A 12454-nucleotide genomic window follows, 5' to 3' on the forward strand; every position below is an offset into this window, starting at 1 on the left:
TTTACATACTCCAGCAGCAGCATACTGATAAGAACAATGTTAATTAAAGAGTGATAATAATGCAGTGCAAAGTGGAGAGTGTGAGTCAAGTGTAACAGACAATAATTTTGTATAATATTAACGTTTACCCCCACCCCCCAAAAGGTTGAATTGAGGAGTCGCATAGTGTGGTGGAGGAATGATCTCCTCCGTCCGTCAGTGAAGCAGGACGGTGACAGCAGTCTGTCACTGAAGCTGCTCCTCTGTCTGGAGATGATCCTGTTCAGTGGATGCAGTTGATTCTCCATGATTGACAGGAGTCTGCTCAGCGCCCGTCGCTCTGCCACAGATGTCAAACTGTCCAGCTCCGTGCCTACAATAGAGCCTGCCTTCCTCACAAGTTTGTCTAGGTGAGAGGCGTCCCTCTTCTTTACGCTGCCTCCCCAGCACACCACCGCATAGAAGAGGTCGCTCACCACAACCATCTGATAGAACATCTGCAGTATCTAATTGCAGATGTTGAAGGATGCCAGCCTTCTAAGGAAGTATAGTTGGCTCTGTCCTCTCTTACACAGAGCATAAGTGTGTGTGTGTGTGTGTGTGTGTGTATATATATATATATATATATATATATATATAACAGAATTGAAACAATAAAAAGCCAGCCACATACAGATACCTCTGTTAGGACAAGTTTTGTGAAGTAAAGCAAATTAAATGAAAACAAAAAAATAAACAAACCCCATCATGCTACAACCTTTTTGCTGCTATTTTTTGTTACTTAGGTAATTCTCTGGCTCAAAGCCCAAAAACCGTAAATATGTAAGGACACGTTGATAGTTTATTTAAACAGAAGACGGCCGAAAGAATCTCATTCTAATGTTTCGCTCTGTATAAAATCCATCCTCTGTATGTCTGTCCGCTTTTCAGGAGAGAACTACTTCACGGATTTAGATTGGGTTTTTTTCTATTCAATTTGCTTGAACATTCCGGTTGATTTTTGCAACTTTGCTCTTCGTATTTAGTATCATAGTTCACTTGTGGGACCGATTGATTTGCGTGAATCTGAGAGAGACAGGGTGGGGCTCTCCTCACTCACTCGCACGTCATCCTCGGGGCGTATCTTACCTCCACTTAGCTAGCAAATGAGAGAACTACAGTATATCGCAGAAAAAAAAATTGCAATGTCATTTTTTTTTTCAGTATCATGCAGCCCAAGTATGAAGCTTTTCTGGGATTTCAGGCACTTCGCAACATTGGTATTTCCTGACAGTGGTTGACTGGGGTCCTGTAGTTGCTCCTCTCTTTCCCACCTACTCGACACGGCTCTTCTTGTATCTCATGGAGCAACACTGGCCAGTAATTCGAGGGGATATTGATGGGCGTTAGTGTTTGACATCCAGTGGTATTGCGATAGCTCTCGTTGAGCACAGGGTTGGGTTTCTTGGCATGTGCTGATCACTCCCAAACTGGGCCCACGTATTCTGCTGTGGTATAACAGAGTTTGAGTGCAGTGGAGCGCGGGGTTGCTGGGTAGGCACCCCACTGGGTGTTAGCCAATTTTCTGAGGATGTTTTTGTGGGCACACTTGGGCCCTGTAAGTTCAAGGTCCGGTCAAGGTGACTCTGAGATATACCGAGTTCGGGTGGTGTACTATTGCCGTATCACCCCGGAGGATGCGTACTTTCCTGTTTGCCTCCCGGTGGTGCAGATGGAAGACAGTAGCCATTGCGTTGGTCGGGTTTGCTCTCAGTTAATTCTTGCTGTAAAAGATTGAGAGGTTCAATAGGACGGATGTAAGGACCTTGTCGATAGTGGAGAAATCTTCCTCTTGTGGTGTGACGCTTAGGTCATCAGGATATAAGAAGCTCCTGCATTCAGGGCAGATGGGTTGATGATTTGTGTAGATGTTAAAAAGGGTCATTGCTAGCATACTTCCCTGAGGAAGGACATTAAGTTGGTGTCTCCCACAGCTCTTCTTCTTGCATAGTTCACCAAAGAATCATCAATTTTCAGGATTTGATTTGGCGACCTTACAGATAACCAGTGCAGATCCCTAACCTCGGCGCCAACACTACACTTGATTATTCTAACGCACTTCTAATGTTTTTGCTGGTTAAAAATGTTGAGCTTGTTGATTTTTTCACTCTTACAGTGTTTTATTTTGCTGCGCTTTATATTTTTAAATTACAGTGCACATTCATTCCCATGCCGAAGTAAAACCTAATTAGTATCAAATACCGTATAGTATTGTTGCCTTGACTTGTGTATTACACACAAACGCACTAATGAGTCAATGAAAGTTTAAACCAGTCAAACCAACCAGTGGCCCACACTGTTCAGGCTCAAAAATTCTGGAGAAATGACCAAGTGTACCCCCATGTTAGTCAGGAGACCCCCAGTTAAATGTTTTTGACGGAAGATCAACACTTTGCAATGATGGAAGATCAACACTTTGCAAGATACGGCCAGTTTAGTGAGGGGAGGTGGGTGTCGATTTTATGCATCCACATATTTTTCATCAAGTTTCACACATCCATAACTCAAGAACAAAACCGCGGAGCAGGCTCGGACTTTACACGCCGGTCCATTAATTGGGGTGGCATGTGACAAAATTAAAACATTTGGTCCAGATGACCCTGCATGGTCAAAGCACCGAAATGTAATTTGAGTTGTTGGCTTTTCTACGTTTAGGCCTCAAAAACACACATTTGTAACCAACAGAGTTTTGATTTTTTTTTTTTTCTTTCTCCTTGTTCAGATAACTATATAGACCGGGGGTCTCCAACACATTGCTCGCGAGTTACCAGTAGCTCGCAACCCCATTCCAAAGGGTTAATAAATCCTACATAAATTTGAAAACTTGATTAGTCAAATTAGGGGTGGGCGATCGTTCCAAAAAATCATATCGCGATCCGTTTAACGCAAAATCACAATCTGAATTGCAATCTGTCTTTTCAATGTGGCAGACACTTAAGAGAATATTCGGACTCAAACGAGTCAAGAACTAAGTAACGCTTTATTTTAAATATCAAACAAAATTGAATTCAATTGTTCTCTCATTCGCTAGCTAAGCGGAGTTAATGGACACGCCCTGAAGCTGGCGAGTGAGTGAGGAGCGCCAACCCCCCTTCAGCCTGCTGTGTGTTTCTCGGATTTGCGCAAATAAATTGATACCACAAGCGAACTATAATACGTAGTGAAATGAGAGATGTCGCAAAATCAACCAGAATGTTCAAGCAAATTCTAGAAAAAAAACGTTAAGTGGTTCTCTCGTGAAAAGCAGACAGACCGACGTTGGATTTTATATTTTATATATTAGTAAACCTTCAAAATAATGTGCAGTTAAAGTCTCAACTGCATTCTCAGCATTTCTGGAGTTTAGTAGAGCCCGATAACTATAAGAATCTTCACCAAGTAGCTCTGAAAATGTCTGCTTTGCTTGGGTCTCCGCACCTCTGTGAGTCCGACATGAATGTCATGAAAATCAAAGTTCAGAGCAAGACTGACAGACGAACATTGAAATGACTCCATGAGAGTGAACCTCAGTGGCTCCACTCCACCATAGACCTCAGTGCCAGTCGTCTGACTAACTAAAAAACACATCACACGTGCAACTAGACCTGTGAATAAAGTGAACCAGTGACATGTGACAAAATGAAGACGTCATATCTGTGTATTTGGAATTGCATTGTTTTGACAGCATTCATGTTTTAATTCAATAGTGTGAGGTACACTAGATAATGCATACAGACAAACAAAATGCATTCGCTTGTGAACTCAATTATTTTTTGTGATGTTTTAATGCAAAATGTGAGTTGTGGACACCAACATTTTGTAAATGTTCGGGCAAAAGAAACTTATTGAGTTTGTTTGGGTTGAAATAAGCTATGAGAATAAACTTTGGAAAACACTCGGCCATTTTTATTTTGTAAAAGTAGCTCTCGGGCTTGGAAGGTTGGAGACCCCTGATATAGGCTGTGAAAGAAACAGCCGGACACACAACAGAGGTTTGGGGGAACCACCCGTATAATTTCTCTGTCTGCAAAAGGCTTAAATTTGCGTACAATGTGTGCAGGTTAGAGTCCAAAACGAAGCTGTTTAAGTATGGAGGATGAGGGGTTTTTATAGGTGCTTTACAAGAAGTGACATCCTCTCGTCACAAGAAGTGACATTCTCGGGGGGGGCTGGGACAGGAGGGATTTCTCATGTTTGGTTTGCGAAGCCTGGCATGGAATTGGCATTTCCTGGTCCCTTTGGTTGACTCCCAAGCGCACGTGTGTGACAAGGCCTTCTGTAAAAGCAATAAACAGTAAAGTAACCGTATCAGGGTTTGAACAGCAGGCCTCTCACATCCAAAAAGCCATTTGGGATTTCATCTTCCGAGCACTCTAACGGCATGTGGGAAGGTGCAGATCGTTTTTTTTTTTAAGTATTTTTCATTTATTCTGCATTGTCCCTTCTTTCTCCAAACACTAATCTTACTTTTGTTATGCACATCTGTCAATTTTATTTTCCATCCTAATGTGAATGTTTTTGCTGTTTAAAAATGTCGAGCTTTTGATTTTTCGCTATTACTGTATTTTATTTTGCCAATTTTTTTTTAATTACAGTACACATTCATTCCCCATGTAAAAGTAAAACATACCACCTAGTATTAAGTTGTCTATTACACACAAACACAATAATGAGTCCATGAAGAGTTAAATAATTAGGTAATTAGTGTTTTTAATGTTATGCCGGAATCCTTGGCGGACTGTCGTATAGGGTGGTCCAGATCTAATTATGCAATTTTCATTATGCTATAACTTATTAAGTTTATTACATAGAAAATCACCCGATAAATCCTGGACCATCGAGAAGTGTGCAAACTGATGACATGAAGAATCGTCTTTGTGCCGAACTGGAATCGTCCCCGCATAAATCAAAGTCATCCAGACGATCTGGATCTGCATAATTAGATCTGGACCACCGTTGTATAGGTGATTAGCAGTACTTTAGTGAAATTTGGAGAAATTGGATGGGGGACTTTGGGTCTGCCAGGAATACTTTAATTATTTTTCTCCATTGAAGATAATCAAAATGGTGGGCTTCGTCTGTCAGGAGATTTTTTTATTAGATGCTATCAGGAGCAGTTAATTTTGATATAATGCGGGATAGCTGTACTTTGTTTTTCCACTAAGTTGTCATTGAAAATGAATTATGTATTTTAAGAAACTTTACAGCACTTTAACTTTTAAACACCAGGTAATGGCAGCGCAGTGAAGGAGGTCACTGGAGCTCAAAGTCGGGTCTGCTTACATCTACAGAAGGGAAGTCCACACTTCAACAGAGCAAAACACTTTAAAAATGTTGATGGGAACAACGGCTTTTAGTAAGCATTAGGATTGGCTCAGCTGGTAATACAGTGAAGGAGGGCATTTTCTGAGTGGTTTTAGTCAGTTATGGGGCAAAGGTCCCTGTCAAACCCAGGGGTGTCGAACTCCAGTCATGGTGGGCCACAGTGGCTGCGGGTTTTCATTCTCGCCCTTTTCCAAATCAGTGACCAAGTTTCACTGCTAATTTAATTTCTTTTCCCTTCATTTTAATAGCTCTGTGTTTAAGGATTCAGTCCTCTGAATTTATTCCTTTCTTCATTAAATGACAGCCAAACAGAAATGAGACGTGAAACAAACCAACAGATGACCAGCTAAACTGGGGTTTTTAAACTCCAACCAGTCTCTTAATGAAAAGCTGATTCTTGCTGTTCATTAAACCCGCTATTTAATTCCATAGCTTATTGCTGCTCTCATTCTGCCAGACCAGACATTTCACAAACTGTTACTTTTTCTGTTTTTTCTAAGAATACCGTTAAAATGTTTTGGTGACCTGAAAGATCAACCTTACTGAGACCTTCACCTTTTCTTTATTTTCAGATACTGTGTTTAGCCTTCTCACACATCATCTTGTTTTGCGTCTCATTATCATTAGGCTGCTAATTAAGGGAAAAGAAACAAGTAGGAGGTCCAAGTTAATTAAAACTAAGGCAAAAGAAGTTAACTAAGCCCATTGCGGCACTTCCTGTGTGATTTTGGGCTATACAAAAATAAACTGTATTGTATTGTAACTAGCAGCAAAAACTGGTCACTAATGAAGAAGATGGTTAGGATTAAAACCTGCAGCCGAGTAGTGGCTGCTGGCTCCTTATATAAGGCACCCGGGTGTGGTGGAAGAATTGCCCATAAGGGCTCAGCAGCTCCTTCTGCAGCACCCCCTGTTGGCGCCTATGGATCCCAACAGGACTGCACCAAACTCCAACTCCCATGAAGCCCTGTGGGAGTCCGAGGCACTGCTGCAACCCAAGGGGTTGCCATCTAGCGTCCTTGGCGAGCTAACACTCTGGTCACATTTGCTCCCCCGGACCTCCCACGCTACACTCTGACAGTCAAAATATGCTTCCTGACAGAGTCGGAGACTGTGTGAATAACAGCATTCATTTTTATAGCATATTTTCATACAAACAATGGAGCTCAAAGTGCTTTACTTGATGAAGAAAGAGAAAAAAGACAAAATAAATCCTTAAAATTAGGGAACACTAATTAACATAGAATAAAAGTAAGTTCCGATGGCCAGGGAATTAAAGGTACGGTGAATTCAGTTGCATTCTCGGTACTTCCAGCCTCCCTCCATTCTGTTGGGGTACATACAACAAGACATCAGACTAATGAGCCTCTCTTCTGTTTGTGTGCTCCAAAAACCCATCGTGGTATTTCCTTATCATTGCATTATATACATTTGTCGTCTGCCAGCCCACCCTACAACTAAAAACAAAACCAAACCTGTTTGATATCATTGGGATAAGCCACAGACAAGTTGGACTAAGTTGCTGAGTATTTCACACGATGTGACACACTGCGTCTGCCGCAGACTCACTAAGATTATTTAAATTGTGTCCTGTGCTCTCATTTTTTAGGGCCGCATCAGTTACAGAGAAAAACCGGTTTAAGAAATGCGGGGTCCTCTGCAGTTTTGCACAAGTGTCCTATCTCACGATAATAAAAACTTCACAGAGCTTGTAGTTATGGTACCCCTGCGATTTAATTGTGCAGAAGAAGACGGCTTTGAATTCTTTTAATTTCCGGGCACTCACGACTGGAGTCAAATGGGAGCAGAAGTTTCTCATGTTTGCTGCATGCATTTAAAAGACTCCAATATTGTTCTTTTAATGATCAAGAATAAAAGCGCCATCCATTCCAAACCGACCATCATCGGTTTCTTAACACTATTCTGTGACCCTCCTTGTTTAAACATTCATCGGCAGACCTGATAACGCAATCCTTGGACCCCAAAAATGCTTTATATATTTAATCCAAGTAGTGCATACTGTTGACCCTCATCGGTGAGAGACACTCTTCTCTTTCTAGCCTGTTGGCCTTTTACTCCACTTTCTAGTTTGTTTTACACCTGTGTGACCACATGGAGGTGCCACTGAGCCCTAAACTCCTGACATAATTACACCCAACACAGTCCCAGGTTCAAATAAATGTTGTTTATTTGCACAGTACCTTCATTAAACAGGTAAAAGTGTAGTCTCCACAATTGATTCAAGTTTCTTTCCACTCCTTCCACTCCCCTGGTGAGTTTTGTCCTCTGTCTCTCAACTCTCACTTACCTAAGTGAGGTGAGATGGCTCCTTTTATTTTGGACCCGGAAGTACTTCTAATGTCCCCGCATAGCATATTGGAAGCACTTCTGGGTCATGCACAAGCTCCGCAAAGTAGGGAGACCTTCTCCACGCAGTGCCCTCTGGATCCTGACAGGCCCTTTCAAACTACAGGGAAACCCTGCAAGAATCCAAACTGGGACCGTACGAGAGTAGCATTGCCCCCTGTACTCAGACTGTTCCCAATAACCGTCTCCCGCCATCCGGCCATTCTGTGATTTCCCCAACTGGGATCTAGCACTAAGGGTGTTGTACTGTGTTAGCCATTATGAATGTAGTGAGACGTCAAGCAAAATGACACCTTTTCTTGGCTAACTAGAAAGATTACAATATGCAAGCATTCGAGGCAACTCAGACCCCTGTAATAAGAGAATAAGTTTGATATGTTACTCTGTAAATATATTATATAAGTCTGTCTTTTTTTTTCTACTCGCATGCACAGTTGACACAGCCAGATTTGGCACAGGGGTTCACCATATAGAACTGCTAGGCAAGCATTATAAGACAAGACAGTTAGGGACAACTAAGAAACGGGCAGTCACACTGAGGACCATTGTATACTATTTTTGTGTGTCAAACTCGGCATGAAACTGTATCCTCTCTTTTAATTTTTTGGAATGGCCTGATTCAAGTGGGGTCCTACACGTGAAGATAGAGTATAAAGCCTTAGAACATTGCCCGGCACACCTTTGAAGCCAATGGGCATCATCTGATCCTGAAAATCCTTCCACTGCAGCGGCGAAAATGGCAGACTCTACACATCAGGCCCCAACTCCCGAACTGGGTTCTTGACATTGTCTTCCTTCATCTGTTATGCAGTGTAAGCCGTCATTAAACAAAGCTAAGTTATTTCTCCTATGTGATTTCTTTATACCGCCGTATCAGCTTTTAAAACCCCTTATCAAGCGGAGTCATTTTTGCTAAATCGCTTGTAATTTGACCTCTCCAAATTAGAATCATTGCTGTTATTGAACTATCTGGAGTATAAACACATGTTTGGTCTCTTTGTAAAGGTAACATTCTCTAGTTTCACCCTTAGTAGTCAGAATCACTGTAGGTGTGACTGATCAAAAGTTATGCACATTAGAACTCACAGAAAAAATGAATTTTTTTGTTCTCGCCTAAGTTTTTTTGTGAAAATAAAGGCTGCACTAGGGCAGTGGGGACAGAAACACACTATGTACCAACAGAATAACTTGTTGACTACTCACATTTCAAATTTGAAAAGAATACCTGTAAAATGACATTTTACACCAGTTTTATGTGGGCATGTCCAGGTGCTTTTTAGAGGGACCTCTGGTTTATCCATTATCCACATTTTGGAACGTATGGAAAAGTGTAATAACTTTTGAATGCTTCAACCCACAGATATCAATGAGGGCTCTACTGAAAGCTTACACCTAAAGGAATCTATATCTACACACAGTGTCACTCTATTAGTTATGGAAATTCATATTCCATACTAAAAACAATAAAAAATACACATTTCAATATAAAAATAGTCAAAACAAGTCTTATGGGCCAAAAATATATATATTTTAGTTTTTATTTTTTTTTAATTAAATGCACACAAACTATATACATTTTTTACAAACTGTTACAACACAGCTCAGCGTTTTTTCCACGTGCCACTGATTGTAGCAATCCCTAGCAGGCAGAAAGCACAAGGGCGTGTCACATGTCGCTCTCTGCCTCAGACATATCCATTGTCCGATTGATCACTGTCACGCCGCGTACATGCGTCTACAACTTAATCGAGAGTGTATTTACGTTTATCTGTACTATTTCCATATTTAAAATGCGAAAAAACTTGGTGAAATCACAATAAACAACCACGCACCAAGTCTGCAGACTGGCACAAATGCCAGCTTCGCGAAGCTCCGATCGGTTTTGTTTACAAGTTGGCATGGCAAGTTACATATTGACGTGCTCAGCTGCTCATTGGCTGTAAGTTTGGAGTGTCACTCACAGCGTCCAATCAAACTGGTAGATTCTACCAGGGTTTGGAGTTGTGCGTCATCGTTCAGCTGTCTGTGACACTCGTTGGCTATACGAGGTGCCAGTCACCCCCCAGACCCCTCGTTTTTGGCCAACTTAGGTGTCAATCAGAAGTTAACACTTCCGTGTAACATGCTTTAGCATGGTTATTGCCGACAGAAACAAATTAGGTCTGATATGACCAATAGAAATGAAAAAAAATGTTGGAGCTAATCTCGAGTTAAAAAACGTTTTCTGGAGTTTTTGTCCCTTTGAGGATCTATCGTGTGTTTTGGACCTAATCGTTTTACTGGATTATATTCCCTGGAGCCTTACGGACAGAATGAGATCAATATTGCTTGGAAATATTGATGTTTGACTTGCAGAGAGCCTTCAAAGGTAGTCAAAGGTAGGAAAAGTCAGCTCTTAAAAGTATTTACTTCTCTGTAAAAAAGGATTTAGTGTCAGTGCTGTGGTTGTTGTGTGTCAAAATGGTTTATATCATCGGAAAGACGAGACTTTGAGGTTTCATTTGATGTGTAGTATGTCGAGGTGCATGACAGAGGGGCATGCACACATGGCTGTGACATGATTTTGACGTTGTCCAATCGTCGTTATGTACTGGGACCGGTACGTGTGCATGTTAAGGGGTTTTAATATCATATCTATATAGATCTGGGTTATGTAATACACCGCAATTACAAAAGAACTCATTCCAACAAGAGAGCTAACACTCTCTACTGGATACACCCCCTTCTTCAGACAAGATGTAAAAGCATGCACATTGTAATTTTTTTAGTTCGCCAATAAAAGGTGCCATTTTGCTTGACTTCTCACTCCAACTGTGATATGACACCAGAGCCATCCCAGCCTGGTTGCACTGAAGAGTTATAAGTTCCTGAGAACCTGCTCTGTCTGTCCGATTTGACGTAAATCTCAAGTGAGAGGGTGTTGTACAGTGAAATCAGATGTCTTTAGGTTTCAACGCTGAAGTTTCTTGAAATTAAACGCTCTGTTCTTTCCACAGAGAGGCAGAGAAACAAAGCTGCCATTTACTAAAGGGATGTATGAGGCGGACACGACAATCATGGAGATAATAACTGTAAGTATTAAGAAAGAAGACTGTGAATGGGAGAGCATCCACCCTAAACAAGAGCGTCTCTGCATTAATGATGGGGATTGTGAACTGGAGTCAGTGGACATTAAAGAAGAGGCTAAGGAAAGGTCTGTCAGCATTGAGATGTGCAGACGTACAAGTATGGAGAGGGTCAAGGAAGACGACCTTCCTTTTGGATTTCCAGATGGAGTGATGACCGGCAAACACTGTTCATCTCCGGAACCTTCTATCAATGTGAAGTCTGAATTGGTCCAGTCAGACACAAAAAAGACTGGAGAAGTTTCTTCTTTTAGAACTCTGAAAGATCAGCCACCATCTACAAATAAGTCTGTAAAAAGTAAGTATAAAATATAAAAAATGTATGTAAGTTTGGGTGGTCTTGTGCTTTTTATGAGAAATTTGGAAATTTAGTGAAATTGATGTGTTTTGTGTAGTTTGAGAGTTCATCTATGTTAATGTTGTAAGGTTTAGCAATTTGCTGTTCTTGCTTTGTTTGTGTTAAACTCTCTAAATCTGTCCGTGGTAAACAGTGCTGTACAAAAACAGAATTGCAGGAAAGGGTCTTTGGAACTCCCTGGATTTCTGCATTGATTCCTCCTAACAATGCGGCCTGATCTTCAAGTCAAAATACAGTTGACGTGAACTAATCTCTCTATTATAAAAGAAAATCTTGAGACGAGACTATTGCCAAGAGTTTTTTTTAATTTGGTAGATGGGGTCCCACCCTCATCTCAACCATTTCCAGTTAATGGCCCACACCCCCGGTCCTCTCACCTCTCATTTGTGTGAATGCTTTTGCCGGACATATTTCTGCGCCCTCAGCTCTTATAAATTTTTACATTTTCACTTTAAGTTCCCAATAAAAAAAGACTTAGTGTTGTGGAGAAAGGCAGAAGGCAGACTTGCAATACGCTGTAGTCGCTGTGGTGTGTCGGTTAGAACACAGGAACTAATCCAACCATTTCAGGAACATCACTTTAATGTTGAGATGCCAAAATTTCACATGAAGTAGAACAACTGTACAGGTGGTGAGTAGGTGTATGTGCGGTTCTAACAGGCAAACAACAAAATAAGACATTTAGTACATATATACATGTTATCTCACTATGCTATACACAAATGTCCAATAGGTGGCACTATAGCTTCACACTTTCAACTTAAGGTGTTTGCAATTACAATTTCAATGTGGTAACGTAAAATATTAACCTAACTACTAATTCAGAACAGTTCTCTCTCTAACCTTTAACTCTTAACTTCTAAATATGTACATAAGCACTTACATTTGGTCAACAACGCACAAACTTAAACTTTCTCTAGTGGCTCCAGTAGTTCCGGCTTTCACGAGGTACATCTAACAAACGCACATGCTCACTGCACACGCCACGGTTTTCACGTGATCATGCTTCAGTGCCTTAAAGGCACAGGAGCCTTTTTTACAGCCGCCCCCAAATTTGGTATACCAAATTTGACCTCTTACGTCATTCTGAAGGTTTGTCACTGGAAGGCTCATCGTCAGATATTTCTGGAAGTTCTATAAGTCGGGTCACAGGTCGAGTATACACTCTTCCATTAATCCTTACTTCAGCTGTTCGAACTCGTCCATCAGCTCCTGGTATGACGCGCAGCACTCTACCTACAGGCCATGAAGCTCTGGGTAACTGTGGATCAAGAAGCATTAC

General features: G+C 41.2%; 1 protein-coding gene across 3 annotated transcripts in view; it reads left to right on the forward strand.

Moving 5' to 3' along the window:
* Positions 1–12454, forward strand: part of LOC120533417 (gastrula zinc finger protein XlCGF26.1-like) — a 33295-nt gene that overhangs the window by 4102 nt on the left and 16739 nt on the right. For all 3 annotated transcript variants that reach the window (XR_005634491.1, XM_039760288.1, XM_039760289.1), the window contains exon 2: positions 10686–11112. Coding sequence is in view for 2 of the 3 variants with exons in the window: in XM_039760288.1 (XP_039616222.1) it covers positions 10722–11112 (391 nt within the window). In the remaining variant the exon portion in view is untranslated. The remainder of the gene's footprint in view (positions 1–10685; positions 11113–12454) is intronic.

Source organism: Polypterus senegalus, chromosome 8 (assembly GCF_016835505.1).
Source record: "Polypterus senegalus isolate Bchr_013 chromosome 8, ASM1683550v1, whole genome shotgun sequence".
In the NCBI taxonomy this organism is placed as follows: Eukaryota; Metazoa; Chordata; class Cladistia; order Polypteriformes; family Polypteridae; genus Polypterus; species Polypterus senegalus.